The following is a 24,637-nucleotide window of genomic DNA, read 5'->3' as shown; positions in this document are numbered from 1 at the left end:
TTTCTTTCTTTCTCGTTCTCTCGCCGTGTTTTTGTGTTGTTCGATCATAGCATCATAATTGCTACCAAGGTCGCAAGCCCCATAATCAGGCCCGCCACCACAGGAGTACTCGTCCTCGCGCTCGCGTTCTCCTGGTCGTACTCACTCATCGTCTTCATGCAAATCCACTGCGAATACAAGAGCTTGTCAAACAAGACGCTCATGACGGGCGTGTACCCGTTCAGCCCGCCTGTCGGCTTCGTGGTACTTCCGTCCCCGTCAAGAATCAGCTCCACGTCGGTCAGCTTGAACATGTCGTACGACTGCGGCAGCGTCGGGTGGCAGTCATTGTTGTCATCCGCGTCACCCGCGTCCTGCGCCAGCACGGTGGGGGCGTCCGGGCCGATGATGTCGACGCCGGTGATGTTGACGGCGCCGGCGACGAGGTTGCAGTGGAAGTCTTTGTCTGTGCGCGTCCGCTCCTCGAGGTACATTGCGATCTCCTGGCACCGGGGTAGCGTCTCGTCTTTGGAGTGGGCGGTGCGGAAGTCGTCTACGTAGCCCGTGATCTCGTCCATGCAGGACTGCTGGAGCCAGGAGCTGCAGTCTGTAGTGTCGAGGTCGGGCACCTCGTGCGGTGTGGGTAAGGTCTGGAACATGTGCTGGAAGATGAGGGCGCATCCCTTGGGGTAGCTCTCCGACGAGAGGTTCAGTCCCGCGGGGGCGCCGAGGTAGTAGGATTGGGTGTAGAGCTGCTTCTTTATCCAGCTGGGGGAGTTTGCTGGGGCGGGAGAGTTTGCGAGGGTGGCGACGGTGAGGGAGAGTTTGCGGATGTCGGTGGTGTTGTTGTCGTCTATGGGTATGTCGAGGACCTCTGGGGCGATGCCGACGCGACGGAGGACGGAGCCGGCGAGGGTGCAGTTTGACTCGCCGACGAGGTCGTCGACGGCGCCGGGCGGGCAGTCCACATCGGCGCAGCCTTTCAGAGAAACTTCTGTTAGGATGGGGACCGTTGCGAGGGCGGGCCCGGACCCCGCGAGAACCGTGAGGAGGGAGGTCCCCATGAGGCTCGAGGACCAGAGCCTCATTCTAGAGGGGGGGTGTATCCGTAGGGGACACCGGCCGGCGGGATGGATTGGGTTTCTTTCGTCTCGGTTGAGTTGGTTTACGTCAAGTGTTCAGGGGAAAGCGTGTTGAGGGGGACCCGGAGACGGGAAACCGGCAAGAGGCCACGCAGGGCCAAGACAGCGATGAAGAATTGGGGCCTGGGCCGAATAGGTATAAAGACCTGGGGCCCGGGACGCGAAGAGAAGAGCAGCGCGGGCGGGCGCCGGGTTCTGCTCTGCTCTGCTCTGCTGCGGCGTGCGCTGCCTGGTGGGATGCTGCGCAGGTTCCGCAAGACGATGGGAGGTGGTTCGTCGGGCACGGAAGTACGGCAACGACGGGTGAGGTTTTTGGTCTCGGCGCCGTGGTTGTTCGCGGGCGGGGTGTGGGGTGCGAGTTGCTTTGCGGTACGTTTGTGCGTGGTGTGCTGTGCTGGCTTTGCCGACCTATGCGGACCGGACTGCTGGACAGACAGTGGATGGGCAGAAAGAGCTGATGGAGTTCTGGAGAAGCAGGTGAGTGTGCTAGGGCTGGTGGGTGGTAGAGGGTATCACCAACACCTTTGTCGCTCGCTTCATCGTTCGACCTTGAGTGGTTGTTGATGATTTTTGCACTGACTTTGGAGGAGTTGAGGATTTTCCTGGGCAGAGCGCCGAGAAAAGGGAAAAGGTGAGCAGAGAGGCAGAGCAGAGACTGGGCCTCGAGGCAGGAGCGGGGTGAAAACCACCACGGCAGGAAGTAAGGTACTCCGTACTTCGTACAGACACTGGCAAGACTGAGGTGGGCAAGAACTGGTCACAGATTAGGTACATCAATGAGCGAAAAAGCAGCAACAGCGGGCGAGAGGGTCGCGTGGTGCGAGGTGATAGGCGCCCAGAAGGTGATTTTTTCCTTGGCAAGTCTTGGCGCTCTCACCGTCTGGTTGGCTTATCTAAGGATCTAAGGTAACTTTCTCGATCTCACGCTATCATCGGACTGAATATGGTGTCTTTTTTGAATGTTCGATTGTCACAATGGAATTGAGTATCTGTGATGCTCAATTGAGTTGCGAAAACATGAGATGGCAGGCGAGAAAGTCACCTCACACTCATCTAAAGCCTGTCTTGAGCAGTGAGCTTGGGTTGAAGAGTCAGTGTGAGAAGGTAGGTAGTGTGGGTAGGTAATTATTACCTTACTGTAAAGGTAACCTGAGGAGGGGATGGTGGGGTGGGTTGGAGATGACTAACCAACCTGACAGCTTTGCCTCATCCAATTGAATCCCCAAATAAGCTTAAACTTCGGACTTTGCCAACAGCTCACCGTCTTCAATTTCGCTCGCCATCTCACTTACCACCTCTCACTCTCACTCATCCAACATTCCTCATGTTCACGTTCACCTTCCTACGGCTCATGCGAACCACCCTCCCTTTATTCATTAATCGCAACCACTGATGTTTTGTGACGCCATTGGCCGCGACCACTTACCGACTGAGACATGACTACCGTTACGTCGAGGCACTGAGGCTGTGCTTGTTGGTGCTCGACGCCTGGTTGCCCTGCTTCTACCTGACCAATCTTGAGAGCCCAAGATGAAATTTCACGCGTCCAATCCTCCGCAGATGCGCAGATACGCAACAAACTTGATGCGAGATGCTTGACCGAATCTTGCATTTGTGTTGCTAGTGTCACCCTCGATCGCCCTGCTTCTCGTGCAATGTGCCATTCTATTTCCATTTAAAGTGCTGCTGCTCCCCCTTTGCGAGATTCCCCCTCCACCTCATCTCGCCCAGCCTTGATCCCTTCGAATTCTCAAACAGCAAAAATCAACAACCCGTATTCTACAGTACCCTGAGCATGATCGAGACTACTCCCGAAAATGAAACCTTTATGCTGCCATCAGTTCTTCCCCAGCCTGACACAAGGGAGATTACTAAGCCACTGAAACAGGCATTGGAAGGAGCCCTGTGTCGCTCCTTCAGTCTCAATGGCGACTCCTCCAAGGAGTTCCTTCCCGAGCCTGACATCAACCGGATCTTTTCCGAGGAGTCGATGCTAGGGGCTCTCCGCGCTTCCTACCCTGGGGCCGACTTCATGCGTCGGCTCTATGCCTCCACAATCTTCAAGGAGAAGACGTACCACAAGACCTTTGCCATCCTAGCCTTGATCGACCGAGTCGATGCCATCATAGCCTTCCGAGAGAATCGTCTCGGTGACGCGCAGCTCCCGTTGGCATTGGCTCCTACATCGGGAGAAAAGACGAGCACCTTGGTACGATCCATGGCTACCCGGTCCAGCTTTGATCTATCCCTGATGGGACTCAGTCACTACGAGTCGATCCTCTTCGAGGAGACGCAGTGGAAGCTTCTGGCGCCTGTGTTTGCGCGAGCTGATCTTGACGGCGAGCCCCGCGTATTCCCAGGGGATACGATCCTGCCATTCGTCATGCCAGACTCTCCTCACGGAATCCAAGGGCCTCGCAATGGTTGCAGCAACAACTCCCGCATATACCAGGCCCACCTTCATGACGGGCATCACGACTTTCCCGTCTCCACAGTCGCAGTCAAGCAGCTTCTGAACGCGAGACCAGAGGACTACGCTCGCGAGGTGGAAGCTCTCAAGACCTTTGGCGGCCCGGATCAACCCCATGTTATTGAGCTACTTGCCACCTTCAAGTGTGGGGGTGCCTATTACTTGGTGACTCCCTGGGCCGAACACGATCTTCATGACCTCTTCACCGAACCGCCATCCTCTTTGTCTTGTAACTCGGCCAGCGCGGTGAAGCCTTCGACCTTGACCGCGAAGCAGATGCTTGGTGTTGCCGAAGCCTTAAAGGCGATCCACTACTGCCGACTGAAAAAGCGCTCCAGCAAGAGAGACCACGACAAGGCTGAGGGACTTGGTGGGAGCTACCACGGCGACATCAAACCCGAAAACGTCCTCGTCGAAAACGGGCAGTGGAAGCTGGCTGACTTTGGCTTATCCCGTATCGACCGTGGGACAGATCCCTTACAGGGAGACAAACCTGCAGGCTTTTCACCGACGTATCGTGCTCCAGAGCATGATGTTGGCAAGTTTAATGGTCAAAAGGCAGATATCTGGTCTCTTGGCTGCGTCATGAGCGTAGCTGCTACGTGGATGACTCTGGGCCTCAAGGGGGTGAAGAAGTTCAGCGCCAGTCGCCAGACGAAGGCCGGCAAACGTTTCGACAACTCCTTTTTTGAGGTTTCCAGAGACCAAGAAAAGGGAACTAGAGTCAAACTCAAGGCCGCTGTCTCTCACGTGAGTAATGCGATAGGGTTGTATTTGTGTTACGCATGGGTGCTAATGCAGACTTGAACAGTGGATCAGTCGACTTCGTCGAGCCCCGAAAGCGAGTTCCTTCATTCACGACTTGCTTGATTTGGTTCAAGACAAAATGCTGGAAGTTGACAGTTCCAAGCGAATATCGTGCGCTGGTGTTGTCTCCAGCCTCGAGAAGATGTACGAAAAGTGCGTGGGCGACCCAGGCTACACAGAGCCAGCTCCTCGAAAGGAGATGTCAAATTGGACATGCAGACATGAGCAATTGATAGGAGCCGCGCATAATGAAGCTCGGTCTATCTCTGTCAACGTGGTTGAAGTACCAGATCCAACACAACGCAGTCAGCCATGCGCGACGCTTGCACCTCAGTTTAACTCTTCCTACTCGTCCACTGGCTCCTACAATTCGGAGTATGACCAGATGACTAGCTTCGCCATGACTACTTCATTTACGGAGCCACCTGTACCTCTTGGACCTCACGACAACGCGATGAATCAGTCGAACCTAGTATATGGAGACATGAATTTCACCATCTCACCTGACATGGGCCAACTCGGATCTCCAAACATGGACGCATTCTTGTTCTCTTTAGGAGACCCACCGACATCTCGTCCGAGTCTTACTGTTCCTGACACCGCTCAGAATGGGAAGCGGCGCTGTAGCACCAGAATCGAGAAGCCCGAAGGCAAACGGCGCAAGTTGCAGAAGTTGTCAGGAAAGAGTGTCGTACCCACACGTGGGGCGGCAAGTTCTTTCGACTTAGTCTCAGAGTCACCGACGACTAGTCAAGACGGACAGGGCGCTTTTGCATGCCATTATTTCAAGTTCAACCCGGAAAAGTACTGTGAAGGGAAGTGGAAGTCATGTGCAGGTGCCGGTTGGAAAAATCTTCACAGGCTCAAGTAAGCTTCCTTCTCCCCTATCTGACATGTGTGACACTACATACAGATGGAACGAGATTGAGCCGGCTAACACGTCATGATAGGGAACACCTTCGTCGCAACCATCGCGAAATTGGATACAAATGCAGTAGGTGTCAGGTCCGATTGTCATCGGTGAAAAGTCTCAATGACCACTATAATTCCGAAATTCAATGCCAAAGACAATCTGCTATCGTCGATGATAACATGGACAGCGCTCAGTGGAGCTCTTGTCAAGGACATACGCGTGGGGAGAATGGAGCCGACAAGTGGCATGAGATCTACAAAATCATTTTCGGACCGATATCTCCAGAGGCAATGCCTTCACCCTGTACGTGTCCTTCACATTGCCAAGCCGGAGCTGCCGTAAAGCCAAGTCGAATAAAGAGCTGACAACCGCGTAGACCGTGACGAACTTGACAAATTCGCCAGATTCTGCAAGTTCTTGGACTCACAGAGACACTACCAGACCTGCGACAGCGTCCAGCGGGAAATCGCCATATGTCTGAAGTGGATTCATGAATTTCAGAACCCACGGTCGCTCACACAGTCGTCTGTCAAATCCGAAGTGCCGTCATTGACGGAGGGTTTGTCACATATCTCGACACTGTCCAATGATGTCATGGCAACGAGAACTGAGCCAGGGCCGATTTATTACGCCTATAATACAACAGTCGATTCTAGTTGTCAAGAAACTGGAATAACGACGCAAGATCCTTCGGTTGTTGGCCTTCAGAGTCTCGGGTGTCATTTGAATCTTGGTCCTTTCTAAGGTATCTGGCGTGAAGCAGAAACCATGCTACTGGCATAGGTTCAGCATGTGTCAAATCTTCTTTTTCTTTAGAAGTTTCTAGATTTCCTTGTTGTGATACCCAAGTCTTTGTCAGATATTGTCTACTTTCCGTCGTGTTGAGGACTCGAGGTCCATCAAGATTAGATTTTTATTCATTTGTGATTCGAGCTGCGACTGCTGAAGACTTCAGCTGCATCTGAAAAGAGAACTCTTTCCCTGGTTTGTGATGATGACAGATTTCTAATCCACGTCACGCACGTGTCGCTGCCTGGTATGATTACATCAACTCTTGGGACGAGATAGTCATCCGAGTAACGATCACACATGCAAAAGCGAGGTCACAACCACAAGTCCAGACCGATCACAAGCAGGGAAACCCCCAAGGTCAATAATCAATTCCGCTTGAATGAGATTCAACTAACCAGACTAAATACACACAAGTCCAAGAACCCAAACACCAAAACTCAGTCGTATTCCCGGGTCCCAATATAAAACACGCACCACATATTACAATAAACTTTCCGAAAGTGTCATGTCTAAGCGAAAGCGATGAGGCTTTCGACTAACACCCGCACCCACAAGATTTACACCCCTTCCCGCACCCAACATTATCCAAATTCGCACAATCGGAATCCCTATCGCACGTCTGCCAGTCGCCGTAACCCCTATTCCGCGCAGTCCAGCACCACCGCCCGTCGCCGTCGCACGCTTTGTAGCAGTAGCCCCCCGAGCAGCCGTAGTCGCCCGGATCGACGTCCCAGCAGTTGCCCCAACCGGCGCCACCGTGCCGCCAGCCCCAGCCCCAACCCCAGCGGTTTACGGTGGTGGAGTTGACTCCTCCTTGCTTGCTGTCTGCGGACGCAGGACGGGGTCCGACGGCGTGTTCGGGTCGAGAGGCCGGGCCTAAGGGGTGCTCCTGGCACGTGCGGATCTGTGCGGGATCAACTCTAGTGCCACCGGCGACGGAGGTATCGAGGGATGCGGCAGTGTATGCCATCACGCCGAGGGATCCGCACTGTTCGGCGGTTGTGGCTGGGGCTACGCCGGCGAGAATTGGAGTGGCGAAGAGGAGAAGGTGGGAAGTCTTCATTGCGTGAAGGGGCGGCAAGGATTGGTGGGATAAAATGGCTGAATGTTTCTCGAGATTGAGTTTGCGGAAGTCCCGACTATGTGGATAGAGTTCAGATTGACGGGAGTCTCGGGAATTTAAAATGCTTGTTTATGACGATTGATTGGAATCAGGTTTATAGATGATGACGATGATGGGTATGTTTGGGTACTGTCACTTGTTTTTCAGATGTAATGATGTATGAAGAGATGTGATGAATCTGTATTGCCAAGAGTTGAAGTCGGTAAAGGGGGCTGGGTCAAATTCTTATACTTGAACTTCCTACCCCCTTTTCTCAACTCAACAGTGATTATGTCCGTTGATTTCCGTCGCTGTCTTAAGCTTTTGATCTCGATGAAGTTTGCAAATTACCGTCGCCTCCGTTTTACTACCTTATGTTGGAAAAGCAAGTTTGACATGCGAACACGAAGACTGCGGGCTTCGGACTCGGCAGAGCGATGACTCCCGGGAAACTTCCCCACCTCCCTTTTGCACCCGGGCCGAGGCTCAACTGTCCAAAAGCTCTTCCGGCTCCTTCGGCTTTTCTGAAAAAGCCCGTCTCTTGTCATCAAGAGGAAAATTCGACGTCATCTCCGGGTGCTGATGATGACAAGGTCTGAACTCAACAACAGCTTGATTACTCTAACGCCTACAAGTCCATCAGTGGGCTTGTCCAGAAGTGTTCCGGGGCATGATTTCAACTCAGTTTAGGTGACGAGTTCCAACGTCATTTCCAGTCTCTTTCCTAGGTATTCGATCACGTCATACCACAGAGTATAGAAGAACTCGAGATGCAAGCCGGAATTTTTGGAAAGCTGAATTGATTTGAGCTTGAAGTTCGGCATCCGATATCTTGCATACCTTCCGTGACGTCCCGCGATTTTGACATCAAATGAGCATCGAAGACCAGTTTTTGCATCCATCGTCATCTCAATTTCGTAGACCGCACATGTGATCTGGCTCCCTTTCGTTTGTCTGCTGCTGCCGGACATCACTGCATCATAGCACTCCGGCCGCACGACTCGGCGTCTATCAAGTCATGAGTGGACAAGGCGCTTTACTAAGGAGTAAGAGTACTGTGATATTGAAATTGAAAGAGAAAGAAGTCATGGTGTATTCGAAGTCGTCAACTCAAAAATGAAACCATCTAATGATATCTACTATCCAAACTCCAACGTGTATAGACTATGGCTATGATGAAACAAGATGTGATGCAGACGAATACAAGCTTTGGAAGATTATTGATAATGAACGATGGTAAACTACGCTTAGTACCATGCTTAAATTCTTCCACTCAGGCGACATGCACTTCATCTAGCCTCCAGCCAAGCCAAGCCAAGCCTACAGCTAGAAGGATAAGTTCTACTTATGCTAGTGACCTGCATGGGCCACAATTGAACCGTTTATCAGACCCCTATGCTTGCCCCATCATGCAAGCGCACGATACGGCATTAGAATTCTCTGTCCTTGATTCTCCAAAAGTTCACTTCTAAGCACATCAATCTTCTTAATAGCATGAAGCCTTCTGGGGTCTGGGAATGAATTGAGATATTACATTAAATCTTGGACAATCTTTCAATGCTATTGGACGCGACTCTGGGTCGCGCTGAAACAGAGATTCCATCCAATTTGCCCTCGTTCCTCCATCTACCAATGTACTGCAAGAAGGATACTGTACCTTCAGCCCACACGACTCCCCGTGCCTGCTTGGCCCTCTCTTTGGGGTCGTCTGAGGCCGCTTGTCCGTGTCCATTGAAGTATCCCGGGGTACATCCCGCAAGCGACGAAAAGAACGGGGCCCTCTTCGCAACCTCTAGACTGTGCTGTTCCTCTGCCTCTCGAGTCACCTCGACAATAGCCCTTTGACCAGCACCCACTCGTGCTTCAGCCTCGGATATAATGTACGTGACATGCCGAGCAATGAGGCCCAACATGAACACATTATTGCCCGTGATGGTACCCTGGGACGTACCAGAGAAAAAGAGGTTGGGAAACTCGCTCGTGAGATACCCGTGTAGCGTAGCAGCGCCGTTGCGTCGCCATTTATCATCCATTGAGACACCGTTACGTCCGAGAACCTCGATACCGACTCGTTCTGCTGGACTACCTCCCGTACGACCACCAGTGACGGAATAGCCTGTGCTAAAGATGATAACGTCGACAGGATACTCCTCGCCGGCGACGACGATGCCTCTCTCTGTGGCATTCGATGGTCCCTTGCCGTCGGTGTCGAGGAGATGTACGTGCGGCTCGTTGAAAGCTTGTAAATATTCATCGCTGAATGTGGGACGTTTGCACCAAGAGGGGTACCAGGGCTTCAATTTCTCGGCAGTAGCTTCACATTTGACAATGCTGCTGACCCGAGCGCGCACGCCTTCCATATGCGGCAGGTCCAAGGCGTGGAACCAGGTGGCCCTTCGGTCCTGGTCTTCCGGGGAAGAATTGGCGATGCCGTGGGCGGGTGATCCCATGACCGCGGAGTAAGCGGGCATATCGGTCCAGCCGTCGTTCACCAGATTGGGCTGTCCTGGCAAGAGGGCGTTGGTCATGTGCCGGTTCAGGTTGATCTGCCTCTCAAATTGCCAACCTTTATTTCTCGCGACAGTAGCTTTGAAAGTTTCGGGGACCGTGTCTTGTTGACCCCGACCCTTGACGTAGGCTGGCGTCCGCTGCACCACGTACAGCTCCTTTGCGAACTTGGCGAGCGTGGGAATTGCTCCTATGGCTGTTGCAGCCGTACCGACTATTGCGACTCTCTTATCTCGCAGATTGGTGAGTGTTTGATCTTCTTGTGATCCGCCAGTGACATCGTAGTTCCATCTAGAAGTGTGGAATATTTCCCCTTTGTAGGAAAGGAGACCAGGAATCTTTGGGACTTGTGGCTTTGTGAGAACACCCGCAGCCAGATAAATATACTGCGCCTGGATGTCTTGCTTAATCACAGGTTCTCCAGGACCACGTCTCTCTGAGAGACTGATATTCCAGAGCTCCTTGTCGTCATTCCACTGCACACTCTGCACGTCAGACCGGAACAGAGTCTTGTCGTCAAGCGTCCATCGCGACGCAATGAGTTCCGCATATCGACGGATTTCCGCGGCCGGAGCGTACTTCTTTGTAGGAATGTAGCCAGTCTCCTCAAGCAGAGGCAGATAGCAATAGCTCTCGAGGTCGCAGTGCAGTCCGGGATACCGGTGCCAGTACCAAGTCCCGCCAAAGCCGCCAGCCGCATCGACGATTCGGATGTCGTCTGCGGTCGCGACACCGGATTGAATGAGGTTGACCGCGTACAGCAGTCCTCCGAACCCGGCCCCAAGGACGAAGAATCGAATATGTTTGGTTTCGCGGAATGGCGATTGTCTAGCATTCAATGTTGCGTGATCCGCCCACGGATCGTCTAGAAGCGAATGAAGTCGATCTTCTGAGGCTTCGTTGAGGGCTTGAAATTGTGCAGAGCCTTCTGTTCTCAATCTTTTCTGTGCTTCTTCGGCATACTTTCTCCTGACAGCTTCAAGCTTGTTAGGGTCAACGTGAAAGACAGGGTTTTGTGGTGCGGGTGCCGACATGATTTGCGTTTGAGTTTCTTCAATTGAGTCAGATGGGAGATGTAATGTGAGACTGGCAGCAATGACGATTTTATGTCTAGCGGCCACTGCATAGAATTATAGTAGCTCACTCCTCACTCTCGATCAAATGATCGCTGGCTTTGACTTGATATAACCGCCGCTGCTGCTGGCCCGCGTTTGGATGATAAGGCAAGCCGCACGTCATTACAAGGCCCTCTCGACGCCATCGTTCCTCAATCACACAAGCTGCAAGCGTTCGCACGAATACTGGCATAATAACTCCGACATCGCTTTACAGGTAGATGCATACATCTGTTTAGCCTGTAATCCTTGTCGACCAATCAATCAAGTAGAATGGGAATCACTGATCTGGCAGCGTGTGACGTTTCCCAGTTCTCTATCTCAAGCAGTGACTTGTGGAGTAGATTGCATGTTTACAGTACCATCATTCTTCAATCCACTACAAAATCCAGCTCCACGGCTCTTCTTTAATTGAAACTATATCTCCTTCCATCGCAGTCTATCTGTCTCGTAACCCCAAGTGACCTTGCCGGATTCTGGTTGTAATACCTACACCACGTCCTCGCGCTCGATGTCTCGCCATGATCAACTTACCTATTGATACATGCGCCCACCTGAATTTAGGCGTGACAACAGCATGATACTCACCGACTCGTCCAAGAGGCCGTGCTAAGCTACGGCAACCTACAATCAAATTACTGTGGACTGTGACTAATTCTCGATCAGCTGTTAACTGGATATGTTGCGCGGGCTTTAGGCACCAGCCCCAGCCCCCACTTCATGATAGCGTCGATCATAGTGGTTCCACATAGGGACCAACACGTGTGCCTATTATTCGTTGCTTTGAGATTCCCGCATATCATCTTCATACAGCTCAAGTTTCAAGGTTCTTCCTGATCGAGCCTGAACAACTCGACATCTGAAAGTACTGTGATGCGACAATGTGTCGGGCCTGTGAGCGACTCTCTTACGACCCATTCCCGGACGTTCCTTCTGAGGAAGAAGACAACGAAGAAGACGAGGTTAATGAGCATCAGTCTCATCAAGCACCGTTCGTACCACCCAGACGTAAAAAGCTCAAGACACTTGTAACAGTGGTAATACCTGCACCGAGCCACGACGGCACTCCGATTTTCGCCGCATATTCGAAACTACAAGTTGCCTCTCAGCCAGACGACTGGGACTATTCGTACCAGGGACAAGCCCCTTTTGGTATGGCGGTCTATGATCTCACACCAACAGCAACCCCAAACCGGGCCACAAAGATGGCGCACGCTCTTTCACGTCGCACCCACGATCACAATTGCGAATGGGGACGGGACAGGATAGAGGTCGTGTGCTTCCCTCTCCCATCCCATTTGACCTTCGAGGAGCGTGCAAAGGCCTGCATTCGTCATCACGGGCACGAAGTTCGCAGCCGTGCAGTAATGGACAATGTAGATGACGCCAAGTTCTGGTTCCTCCCCGAAGACTTTGGAAATGAGTGGTATTCCCGCAGCATCATCGTGATCGACCGACTAGAGGACAATTGGGAGGACGCTTTTGATTGTGACGATAGGGTGACCCAACCCGAAGATGAGAATACACGAAGTTCTTTTGGCAGTTTCACAACAGTGTACTGGCGGCCGCGCGAAGAGACCTGGGAATACTACGAAGATGAGCTTCGTCCCGAGAGTCGAATGAAAATGAGGAAGTATGGGCTAGAAAGCGTCGGCAGGATGCTGGGATGTGAAGGGATTGGCAATAGTATGAGAGGTTTCTACGAACACTTCGCGCCCGATGGAGTTTTGGACCGAGAGTTGGCTGTCGCCAGGACCAGGTAAGAATCGCGACCCTGTTTATCAACTGGCACAAAAACCTGATAGAAATGGTTGTAGAAGAGTAGATGCAAGACAGAATCCGATGAAGGAGAAACTGGCGAGAGTTATGAGGCCTACGTGCTCCATACACTAAAAGGCTTTCCGTGGTTTGGGATAAATATCTCATCTTGGTTATTACACGATATCTTGCCAGAGACTTAGTTATTCAAGTAGAGTCATCCTAAACTAGGGAGGAGTCTCCGACACAAACGTTTATTAGGGGCAAAGGCGTTTGGAGATGAAGATTCCCGCTGGAGCATATCGGATTTTACAATGACATCTTTTCTCAGCATTTCAGTCTTGTCCTAGAGAAGCCTGAGATCGGGGTATGAAACAATAAAACTGCAACGAAAATTCCTACACCCACGCCCGTAGGGGCCGGTCCCCTGGCCACTTTCCCGTAACTCCTGACCAGCAGTATAACAGCCGAAAGTGTCACCTATTGGTGAATACCCATAGCGCCGGCCGCTGGCTTTCCTGTGCGTGAAATGAACGCGATCAGCCCTGTCTCATGGTCAATCCCAACATAGTGATGAGGCACTCGTCATCACGCCCTTCAACACCTTAATGTTCCTTCAGTCATTCTTCGCATGATTCCATGTAATTATTGCTGGCAGTAGTTTTATGAAGCTGGCAATGATGCCGTCGTAAACTCGAAAGTGTTCGTGCACATGTCGGTCATGTTGCAGTCGTCTGTCGAGCACTTGCGGCCACGAGTCCACGACTTCGACTTTTGCTCGTTGGTGCATCACCAGGCTTGCTGAAAGGCATTTATACCGCACGTGATGGCTTAAAGTGGTAGAATGTCGACTCATGATCGTAAATAGAGCCTGCTCTTCACAGGCTTTGGTAGTCTAATGTGCAAGGTTTTGATGTTCCATTTGAGGTCTTCGAGGTTATATGGAAGCTACCGAGCCACTTTCTGGCTTTTCTAGTGCCGATCACCTCCATGTTGTCTTGTGTCTTCAAGTCGTTACGATCGCCGAAGCCGTACCCTGTCTTTTCGGCTATTGTGGCCTTCGTCTTTACTTTTTCAAAAGCACGCTGTCTGTCCGCAGCAAGAGCTGCGTGGAGGGGCCTCTGGTTTCTCGGGTAGACTGGCATGATTGTGAAGGATGGGGTGTGTCAAGCCAGATTTTATGACCAATGTTTAGTGGGTGCCTTGGTGTGGATAAAAGCTTCTTCTTGTCGTAGATGGAGAATTGTAAAGTCTTGTGAAAAAGGAGGATGGGTAGCTTGCACCAACAACAAATGGTGTCTGATCGGAAGTATGGCCTTGGTATTTAAAGATCCGATCCTGACGCCACGTTGGCTTTTGAATAGTCACACATGTCAATAATTTACAATTACTATGAGTATAGGAAAACAAGTTCCGAATTCCCCCCTGGATCGTCATGTTGTCGCAAAGTGCGAAAGTCCTATGGCGGTGTCTCATGTAAGCCACGAACATACCGACCCCGCATGCTCCGAAAGTCCGAAGAGCCGGTGCAACAAGAATCAGTCAGCAGGAGCTAGCCACATGGTGGCGCTAACTGGACTTCCCCAGGTTCAGTGAGTGCTAAGTTAATTATGGGATTAGTAAAGGATCTTAGAGTGATCCTTACTGGGTAGGAAGTTGTCGATCTGCTTTCAACACGTGCTCAGGTGGAAAGCAGCGCCAATCAGCATGTAGTAAGATATCTTACAATTTGTTGGTTGCACTACTCAACGTCATTCTCGCTTGGTGTCGAAATGTTGCTTGATAATATTACAACATTTGACATCCTTGACGGCGTGAGACAATACTTTCCACCATCAACAGCAGTTTCCCCTTCCTGACATTATTAAGCTCCCGCTTTTGACCAGCTACTCAAGAAAGAGGTCATCGCCGATCGTTGTTCGCCAGCATGTCCATTGAGCGCGCCTTGAACTTGACCAGTGTCGCGGAGGCACAATCCCTCTACGACGACTGGGCCGAGAATTACAATCGCGACTTGCTAGGCGCAGACCAAGATTACATCGCACCAGTCCTTGCCAGCGAACATGTGGTCAAGTATGTCGGTCCGTCTGCCATTGCAAAGTCGAAAATCCTAGATGCTGGGTGCGGAACAGGCCTTGTCGGAGTCAATCTCGCGAAGCTCGGAGCCACGCAGATAGATGGCATAGACCTCAGTCAAGGGATGCTGAAGGTCGCTGAGAGATCTGGTGCGTACCAGTCTCTGAGCACTACAGACCTTTCCAAGCCTTTGATGCAGGCCTCTGACTACTACGATGTCGTCGTTTGCGTCGGTACTATGACTGAGGGTCACATGGGACCCGAAGCTTTTGACGAGTTTGTGAGGATTGTCCGCCCTGGCGGGTTCGTTATCGCAACTGTGTACGAGGCTGTATGGGACAAGGACGGATATAAAGAAAAGGTCAGCTCACTTGACAAGCTAAAGAAAGTGAAACTTTTGAGCGCCCAGTTGGAAGACTATAGACGTGGAGCGCGTGCGGTCATGGTTATTCTTCAAGGACAATGACGAATGTCAAAGATTACTTTGCAGAAGTTTAACGAAAGATACAAGCTAGAGGAGGTTAAAGTTGCGGACAAAGAATCGCCGTTTACCGTTGCTGTGATACATAGAAGACAAATAGGTGTTCGTTACACCACATCCATCAACACGCAGGAATTTGAAGGCAGGCTATCTATAAACCCAAGGGCCGGCCCTCAACCCAACCTGACCGTTTCTGGAACGTGGAAAACTTTGTCTAGCTCCTGGGACTTCAAGACTTGACTTTCATCACAGCTTTCTAATACAGCCTTCCCTCGCCTACCATGCCTAACAGAGATGCTAAAGCACAGCGCTTGAGCAAAGGCCGTGATAGAGAACTAGCAGGCCAGCCATCTTGAGAGCAACCTCACAAGCAATAGGAAGAGGCCCGACGCCGCGGCTCGCCCACCGGAACGAAGGGCCATTGAACCACGCGCCTGGCTGTTCCCGGCCCCGCCCCTTCCGCGCCAGGAATCGGAAGAACGGAGCTTTCGGCGTGGATCCGTCGCGGGCGCGGCTCGGGCAGCTCGAGCCGCAAGGTACTGAGGTCGTAAACTTGGTGGCCCACTCAACCAATTTACAAGACCCGCCTTGCTAGCTCAATCGGTAGAGCGTGAGACTCTTAATCTCAAGGTTGCGGGTTCGACCCCCGCGTGAGGCTCAAATCCTCACTGCGATTGGCAAAGCCATTCTTCGGGTACTTTCTTTTTTCCCTTTTCCTCTGAACTTTGAGAGATTGATTCACTTTCCTGAGGCCAGCTCTTTTGTCCCCCTGAAACAATAGCCAAAAAAAAAAAAAAAAAAGGAACTTATTCTTACTCAGTAGATCACACAAAAACGGAGTCGCAATTCAGAAGAGACCCAGCGCAATCTCAAAGTCACAAACATCGTCGCCCTCGCGTGTACACTGACTAACATGCGCAAAAATCGCAAGCATGGTTCACGATCCATCACTGACACGAGCACGCGACCACTGGCCATCCCTGCGCAAAGTCGACATCATACGAGCGAATTACATAAATGACGTCCTCACAATACAGTGGCACTATCTAGTCAAGATGACAAAACCAAACTCTTGGTCTAAACCAGGTGAAGGGGTCAAGGTAGGCTGACTGTAACCATCACCATCTCTCACACGCTTCGCCACACCGCAGAACTAACCCGCGGGCAAATGCAAATCGCAACACTCTTACAAGAAGTTTGAGATCCCCATAGCCCCTCTCGCAAGTCTCCATTCCCATCCTCCCTCCACACACACACACACATCAGCACCCAACACCACAAACGACCTAAGCGACCTGGTAAAACAACAATCATCAAAGGTCAGAGCGTAGATATCGACGATCAAGGGTCCAGGCTACGAAATAAGCGAGACAAACACTGAATCTGACAAAAGGCACGCTAGGATAGCTAGGATAGCTGCTGCTGATCATCCCGGAACGCAAATCCTCTAGCATCAACCCCGTCACAATCATCGCCGGCCCGGGCTCCCGGGGATCACCAAGTTTAAACTAGCGGGTCCTCCCCTCCCCTTCTCTAGTGTAGACTTCTACCGTGAGCATTGGGATGGTGGTGTGGGCGGCGGGGGAGATCTGAGTGAGTCAAAATGGGCAGGTGGAGGAGGGGTTCAGGAAGGGACCGTGAGGTTCGTTCTCGTTTAATCGGACAGTCTCCGCCCCCAAGACGGGCGGAAGATGATAGCCGAGCCGAAAGACCTTGAAGTTTGGTCAGTGGAAGCAATGTAAAGCACATGGCACCGGGGAATACCCGTCCAAAGAAGAGGAGAAAAAAAAAAAGCCGGGACTCTCCATCTCGACACTGTTCGCGTTGGAAAGTCGAGTGGTGGAGGATGTGCAACGTTCAAGATGGACTGCTGCGGAAGGTTGAACCGAACTAACAAAGTCTTGAGGCTATGTAGATTGTAGGCAACCCCTCCCCCCCTCCCTCCCCCAAGTCTGGACAACATTACATATCCATTCCCAGCAAGACTTGGCTTTAGATCCCAAAGAGAAGAAAGAAAAGAAGGTTTCCCCATGCTATCCTTGTGTCAAGTATGACACGCATCTGCCTCCGGTTCCCGCAACGACCGTGAGACTTGGCTCACTAGTCAGGGCACCACCATCACACATTGCAGGTGGAGGATCAGTAAAGTGAAGTAGGGTGATGCTTACTACCTTCAATCGCTGGCTCGCGGGCCCCTCGTGGTGCCAGAGTGTCACAGTGGTCACGTAGCATCACTGAGCCTCCCATCCCAGCGACGCCTAGAGAAGACGATACCACCCTCCCCGAGCTCCCCTCCCCTCTCTCTCCATCTGCAGATTCTCCTTGGGTGGACTCCCCGGCTCTCTGGTCCCCAATTCCCTTACAGTCTTAGCAGTAACCCCTCCCCTCCGCCCAAGTCCCCCTCTCTCATGGAGCGACGGGTGGCAGTCGGGAGCTATGTAGTCTGTAGATCATGCTACGGGATAGACCTGTCACTATTGTCAAACTCAAGGAAACACGCGATGAAGCTTTCCGCCGCGGCGGTCGGTGCGGACAGGTTCTCTTCAAGACGTAGAGACAGAGAGGCGCAGCAGCACCACGATTCAAGAGCTCTAGACCCAGTGTAACCAACTACGTAGTATCCATCTTCACGATTCGTAAACTGTCACTTTGGTCCCTGGTGTAACGACACACGTGTCACCAGCTCTTGTCAGAAGTGCGAGGCACCACCGCCTTTCTCCAAAGTGAAGCTCTCAACTCAAGCCCCCGCCTGCGCCTCCCCTTCTCTCCCAGGGAAAGCCCAGGATTTGAAAAGACAACCCGGCGATCACATAGGTATGGAAGAGCCTCGTTTCCACAGGTGGTCTGAAGTGCCTAGACAAAATGATTTGAGTTATCGATGGCGCTGGAGGGGACTGGAACCTGGGAAGAGGGATAAACAAGCCGTCAGAGCGGTTGCCAAGCCGGCATGCTGCCAAGAGGATTGGAACAGAGTCGCTGCCGAGTTCGCTCATTATTGATGTTGCGATTTTGACAGTTTGGTGTGCTTCCGAGAGGATTCCTCCCTGCCACTTCATCGGTAGCCAAATCTTCGACGCTGAATCCCATCATCTCACTGAGACCATCCTGAGGCTGTTTGGCAGATTTTGCAGCACTTTCCCAGCATAACCACCTAGGCAGCTCAAACTGCAAAATCGGGTAGCCCGAAAGTCGCAGTAATTACCTTGGTCAAATGAAGTCCCTTGTGATTAGTCCTGAGTTGCTCGTCCCCAATCTTAGAATATGGCGTGAACCATGAAGCCATCCAACTTCTCCAGATATCGGCACAATCCCTTCTCACAATCCAGTAGCGGCCCAGGGGAAGAAGGAACTGTTCATCATGGCCTGTAGTAAAAAGACCTCGCGAGTACCATGCCTCGGCGAGTCCCCAGGCTCATTTCTTGCTTCATTTGTACATAAAAAAAGTCTCCTTTGTGCAAAGAAAAAAGGTTTCGGGCGCATTGCACCTTCGTCTTTCCCTCCCAAACTCTCCGTACAACAACATAACCCCCCTTTTTGCAAGCCTGTGGTTCAGTAACAAGAAAAATGGTGGAAAAAGGATGAACAAGCAACGATATGCCATATAGACAATGTCAAAGAAAAAACAAAAAAAGAAGAGTCACCCAATTCAGACCGATTCCAGCCCCAATTCATCCTCTCTGCTGGGTATTGCACCAAAGGAAAAAAAGGCCCGGCCTCTTCCCCATCCTTCCCCTGCGCCTCCTCGCTGTGCCGCGTCCATTACGAAAACCCATCCCTATGCCATAACCCTTTTCTTTTCGAAGTGTTTGCAACTCCTGTTTCTTTTTTTTATTACCCAGGCGCGGTCATCCAGCGAACCGGGCCGTGAACAAAGAGAAAAAGAGGAAAAAAGCAACCGGGAATAAGCTTCTGGCCGACTTCCGTACCTCCGCCCTTCTCGCCCCTTGCTGTTAAGATGGTGCAGACATTAAGGTGTTAACGAATGGTTTGAGGGGGGCCTGTATGGCTACGCCCGCTCAGAGTTTGTTGTGGTCCAAATAATGGAAGAAAAAGAGAGAAGAAGGAATGATCGGAGCAAAGTAATACTTGATGAGAGAGAAGTCGAGCGAGGAAGGCGTTGGAAGCCACTCGCGTCAACACATTATCGTACATCGGAGTTCTTTCTTCGAATCCGGCTTACTGTCATGGGACCATCATGACAAAGACCCATTTGCAGGGGCCTGACATGGTCTACATGGCTTCATTTCCGTGACGTTCGTGAACAGTCATGATTTGTTGCCTGGTGTTGTTTTGATGTAATGTAACATCAAGAAGTGGTTGTTATGCAGCTTTTGGGGACCCCTATCGATAGGAGCTCCGATCCACCGGCCTGCCCCGAGCTGTGCAAGATCGAGCCGCTTCGAGAAGAGAGGGTGAGGTTCGATTCGAAACCCCAAATATCTCTTTAGATGATGTTTGCGATGCTCAACCTGTCCTGGGGCCGGCCCTTGGTGCTCGTTGTCGGGCTGTTGGTGCTGCTGCCTTCGCCGGGGCCCGGCATTATGCTCGGCAACGTCGGCGTGCCCTCGGTCTTGATCCCGGCGGGAAGAGCAGACGTCCAAGTCGCGGATGTCGGCGTGGGCGTCGTGTTGCCCGAGGCAAGCCCCCGCAAGGCCGCCTCAAGGCGATCCCATCCTCCCCACTCTTTGACTTCCTCCTCGCTCAAGCCAGTTCTTTGCTCAGCGCTGAAAAGCCCACTACTGGCACCGCCAGAAGCTGTAATCGATCCGGGGGAGGTCGGGGAGAGGATGGCCTCGCGCTCCCCGCCAGCCCAGACCCAGGCCGAGTCTGGCGCCGCCTGCAGATCGGCGCTGACGTATGCCAGGAGCTCTTCGTCCTGCAACAGAGCCTCTTGCAGCGGGGTAGGTCCGGAACGGCCATGGGGAGGAGGAGGCGGGGCGAAAGGTTTCGGAGGCGTCGTGCGGGCAACAAATGCCGCATATTCGGTGCGCTTTGTGCCTAGTGTAGATATGAAGAAGGCGAGGAACCGTCCACAGGGGATGGCAACATCACGTTTCGAGTCTATGGTCGCTAGAGCACGCAGACACGTCGTTGCATGGTCCCAGTATCCTGCCAAAAGGAGGAAGAGGGTACAGCGGAAGGTGTGGGTAGTGAGGAGGGCAGTAGCGCCGTCTGCAAGGGTCGGGGTCGCACGCGAGAGGAGCGATGCTGTTTCAAGAGCAATGTGAGTGCACTGCTCTATGGCAGCAAGACGTACATCGGACGGGCAGGTCGGAGCCAGGTTGTGGCGGTGTAATGCGAGACGAGCGTGGAGAAGGTAGTTGTAGGGCGTCAGGAGGTGAGGCGATATTTGCCCTGTACTGGCTGTGTCGCACACTTGAGGGAATTGTGCATGGCAAGAGTTGAAGTGCGTCTCGAAGGTTGCGAGCCTTGTGGGTACCACAATCGGGGCAGCCAGTGTCTTGATCAAAGAAGAGTATGACCTGACAACGTTAATCACAGCCAAGAGAGAGTGATTCAGGGGCTCGCGGCCTGGAGGAACCATAATGCCTCCTTCGTGAATGTAATGGTCGTCCACCGGGGCAGGGAGCGACACGTCGCAGTCAGTGTCGTCGATCAACACTGGCCGCCCAAGGTCGAGAGCTAGACTCCTGTCCAGGATATAGATCGTCCACCATACTCGCCGTCGCATTTCGCCTTCAATCACAGGCCACGGTCCGGATTCCGAGTAGAGTCCCAAGTCTTGTCCAGCTCGTACTGCCGTGCCCAGCCACGTCCAGGCAGCTGACTTCTGGTTCATCTCGTTCAGACAAAGAGTAACGAGAAGCAGCGCGCGTACATTGTCGAGGACGTAGTCGTTGTTCCAAGGGTCGATCATGCCCCTGGCAACTTCCAGCAGTTCTGCCGCCCGAAATGCGCGATGGGGATCCTGACTGAAGAGGCTGCCGAGTGCCAGAGCCGCGAAGAATGTCGATAACCATGCCGGCTGCACGGTTTTCGTGTTGCCGATTCTGTAGAGGTCCTCGACTCCCATCTGAAACGTTGGCCAATGAAGGATAGGAAACATGGTGTGCGCAGAGCCGTAGTACGTGTGTAGGAGCTGATCAATCGTCTGCCTGGGAGGCAAATCAGGTCTCTGAGGGTCGAACAATGGCGTCGAAGGTGCCTGGCGGTACTGAGCAGGTGCTTTCCAGATGCCTTTGGAGAAAATGCGCATGTTCGATCTTGCCCGCGCCAAGTCGTGAATAGGGGCTGGCCGCTTCCTTCGCTTGATATCTGCTCCTAGCTCCGGTAGCTGAAGGGGAAACTGATCAAGACCATCCGGATCTACGTCCATCGCACCGTCTCGCTCCTGGAGCGCTCTCTTCAAGTTGGTATTGTCCCGCCTGAGGCGTTCCATCTGCTTCTCTAGGTCCTGCACCTGTTTGATCGAGGACATCCGTCGGTTAGTCTCCTTCGTAAATTGGCACTTGACATTGCGGCTTGAACACTCTGAACAGCTCGTTGTCTCTGTAGCGTCGCATTTGACCTTTCTCTCACGGCATGCATCGCAGCTCGGGTCCTTCCTTCTCTGCCTGTACGCCCTCTTCTGGGCTTGGGAAATTGGGGGTAGTGAAGCTGTTGACGGGCCAGGTGTGCTTGCCACGGAATCGGCCGATGGCAGAGAGTCGCGGCCCATCATTGAGCCAGCAGTCACTGGTGTGTAGGGCGTAAAGGCGTTTTGGTTCATCGGCGGTAAAGGTGGGATACCAATGGGCTGAGGAGGTGGTGCCGCAGTTGTTCTCGCTCCAGTGTTCATCAGACCTCGTGGGATGTACTGGGCAGGTTGTCTCGGAGATGTGGCAGAGGAGACTGAAGACGAGTCGTACGACCTGGTGGAGGGATTAGGAGATCGTGGATATGGGTTGTGCGACGACGCAGCCATGGCGGAGCGCGGTTCAACGGACCAGTGCTCGCGAGTCTGATTCAACGAAGACTCCACAGGCTCCCCAAGTCGGTGGACGGCAGGCAAACGGCGCTCCACGAACATACAGACGGTTTGTCGACTCTTGCGGTTGGAAGGTTGCCGTACTGGACCAAACGCTTGGCTAAGAATTCGGAGAAAAGTATTTGGTGCGCAATGCGGTATCCTCCGGGAGAGCCAGTGCCTTGTTCTGCGAGTTGAGCCTGTCCAAGATTCGTATCTCTTCTCGTTCGGGCAACGAGTGCACAGCGGTTATCTTTGGCGATGTTGAAGAGTACCCGTAGTGCTGTAGCTCTGTGTGACCCAAAGCCGGCTAGATCCCCAATGCCCAATTACTTGCTTGTCTGAACTCCGCCTTTTGAGTACAGGATTGCAGAGCAGGCGAGAAAGAGGCACGGCTGCCGTGCTGTCTGATACAACTGTCGAAGATGCTGACACCAAATGGCATCTGTTACGCAACAGCTTGATTAGCAGATAGACTCTTCGTAATCCGTCGAGAGGGCTGTCGGCTTGTATGATATATGCAAGCAGCGAACACGAGCGAGTCTAGGCAAGCGTAGTCAAAAACGAAAGAGGGCAGCGTGGGGTCGTTGAGGATGGAAGCCGGTAGGAGAAACAAGCACAAGATGTAGCTTGGGCGGAAGGTAGAGAGAGATGTAAAGAATGACAAGCTGTGTGGCTCTGCGGGATGGTGGCAGAAATGTAAAAGACGAATAGCAAGCGGCGTCTAGTCGGAGCAACGAGGAAGCGGGTAAGGTTGACGGACAAGGGAGGCTAAGGCAAGGCAAGGTATGGTGGTCTTGGGCCGTCATGTCACTCGACGGGTACAACACCGCCGGAGGTTTTAGTGACGATGTTTTGCGGTGCCCTCGAGGCGTTAGGTCTGGACTGGATCCGGGGCTCTCCGCGCCTTGAAAGCAGAATCGGAAATATTATCTCTGGAGAGTGGTGGAGGGCTGGACGGGATCCTTGCTGCCGCCGGGCCCAGGAAGCAAGGAGGAAGAACAGGGCTGTGGAAGATGCTCATCAACCAAAGTAACTAACGTGTTTCGACCGGAGAGTGGGCGCTGCTGGGATGCCAGGGTCCCGGTTCAAGAGAGCAGGGGGTCCAGGAACCTCGGACAAGTCACCAGGAAACCCCATGATCCCTGCTTTTAAGCGTCGACACCAAGGATTGGTGATGGCGAATCGGCAACAGCTTCGAAAATAAGGTCGCTGTGCCGCGACTCAATGGCATTTCCCGTCGAGCAAGCCCACTTGGACTCGGCTGGGGTGCTTTTCTCAACCTCTTGCGCAGGAGGCAGGGGGGGCAATGTGAGCCGTGAACGTTGATGGTCCCCAAGACAAGGATTCGGGTTGAAAGGGGGCTAATAAGTCGATATGGCTTGACTTGTATGATCGTGGGTACCACGCGTCGAGCTCCCTCGTCGGGAATTTTGCAACAGGTGGGCCGTACCAAGACAGGAGAAGCCGCTATAGATCCTGATCCAAAGGAAAACGGGCTCTGGGATTGGGGAGGCACGTACGTATGTAGGTGAAATTTGCCCTTATGCGACCCTCACCTATGCTTAGAGGGGGAAGAACTTGGGAAGAGGAGAGAGGGCTTCGAGGTAAGATGCAAAGGGTGTTGGGGTACAATGTGGATGGGTGTAGAGAGCCCGTCGCTGGTTCGGTTGGCTTGCTAAGGTAAAATCTGCAGGAAACTCTTCCGCTTCTGCACTCGGTTGCAGGAGACTTGTTGTTGGAGCTGTTGAGAATCGACCGGCATTCCTTCGGGTTGTACCACTGACACTTTGGTGTTGTGGGCTGAGGGCGACTATTTTAGGACATGATGTGCATCGAGAAATCCTCTCAGCAATCTTTGCAGCAGCGTGCAGATGGGCCAACTTGGTTCAGGTGCTTTCCATTCTCCTCTTTGCATATGCCCCTCGTCTCGCCATCATCCTCTCTGTTCTGTGAGGCCAGGCTGGAGGCAGCGCCGCAACAGAACAGCCGACAGACGAGCCGACCATAACCAGCCTGGGCGATGGACGTGCGCTTGATGAGAAGGGGCCGCTAAGCCGTTCGTCGGGAGCTATCGAACAATGATCATCGGGGGATTTCGCTGCTACTGGCCGCGATGAGACTACGAGTCGATTGGGTGTTTGGGCAGGCATGGCCTTGGCCACGCAACCGCGTCCCGATCTTGTCATAAAATCTGGCATAAGGTAATGTCCGTGGCTGTGCTAACTAACGGTCGAGGTTAAGGGCGGGCGACTAGCCGATACCCGGGCCGGGTGAAGATGGGGCGTTGGCGATATGGACAGGAACAAGGACATATTCCGGCTCCAGACGGGGGAAGAACGAGACGAATGAAACATGTGGCATACGCACCAAATTTGACGGTTGACTTTGAGCCAAGCTTCTGTGTTCCAGACTATTTTGCTGAGCTGCTATTGATGAACGTCAGAATGTTTGCGGGCTACAAGGTGGTGTTCCGCGGCGACGTAGCGGCTTGTCCGCGGTTTTCTGCAACGGCCAAGCACGTGGA

At 52.6% G+C, this 24,637-nt stretch overlaps 5 protein-coding genes and 1 non-coding gene across 6 annotated transcripts; 3 read left to right on the top strand and 3 right to left on the bottom strand.

Annotated features, from left to right (window-relative positions):
- Positions 1–44: 44 nt before the first annotated feature.
- Positions 45–1,067, bottom strand: N0V96_001213 (uncharacterized protein; the record flags this gene model as incomplete). Its single annotated transcript, XM_053196805.1, has 1 exon — positions 45–1,067. The coding sequence occupies one exon, from the start codon at positions 1,065–1,067 to the stop codon at positions 45–47; it is 1,023 nt and encodes a 340-aa protein (XP_053045732.1).
- A 1,849-nt stretch (positions 1,068–2,916) lies between these two features.
- Positions 2,917–4,398, top strand: N0V96_001212 (uncharacterized protein; the record flags this gene model as incomplete). The annotated part of the gene is made up of 2 exons (XM_053196806.2): positions 2,917–4,341; positions 4,393–4,398. 2 exons carry the CDS (start codon positions 2,917–2,919, stop codon positions 4,396–4,398), a joined length of 1,431 nt encoding a protein of 476 aa, XP_053045733.1.
- Positions 4,399–8,740: 4,342 nt separating this feature from the next.
- On the bottom strand, positions 8,741–10,747 carry N0V96_001211 (uncharacterized protein; the record flags this gene model as incomplete). Its single annotated transcript, XM_053196807.1, has 1 exon — positions 8,741–10,747. The coding sequence occupies one exon, from the start codon at positions 10,745–10,747 to the stop codon at positions 8,741–8,743; it is 2,007 nt and encodes a 668-aa protein (XP_053045734.1).
- A 3,766-nt stretch (positions 10,748–14,513) lies between these two features.
- On the top strand, positions 14,514–15,128 carry N0V96_001210 (uncharacterized protein; the record flags this gene model as incomplete). Its single annotated transcript, XM_053196808.2, has 1 exon — positions 14,514–15,128. One exon carries the CDS (start codon positions 14,514–14,516, stop codon positions 15,126–15,128), a length of 615 nt encoding a protein of 204 aa, XP_053045735.2.
- Positions 15,129–15,728: 600 nt separating this feature from the next.
- N0V96_001209 lies at positions 15,729–15,801 on the top strand. Its single transcript has one exon. It is a non-coding gene; the product is annotated as a tRNA-Lys (tRNA).
- Positions 15,802–19,587: 3,786 nt separating this feature from the next.
- Positions 19,588–22,068, bottom strand: N0V96_001208 (uncharacterized protein; the record flags this gene model as incomplete). Its single annotated transcript, XM_053196809.2, has 1 exon — positions 19,588–22,068. The coding sequence occupies one exon, from the start codon at positions 22,066–22,068 to the stop codon at positions 19,588–19,590; it is 2,481 nt and encodes an 826-aa protein (XP_053045736.2).
- Between the last annotated feature and the right edge of the window lie 2,569 nt (positions 22,069–24,637).

The sequence above is a fragment of the Colletotrichum fioriniae genome (genome assembly GCF_027942845.1).
Source record: "Colletotrichum fioriniae strain IMI 355084 chromosome Unknown scaffold_1, whole genome shotgun sequence".
NCBI lineage: Eukaryota > Fungi > Ascomycota > Sordariomycetes > Glomerellales > Glomerellaceae > Colletotrichum > Colletotrichum fioriniae.
This window is presented reverse-complemented; position numbering and strand designations above follow the sequence as displayed.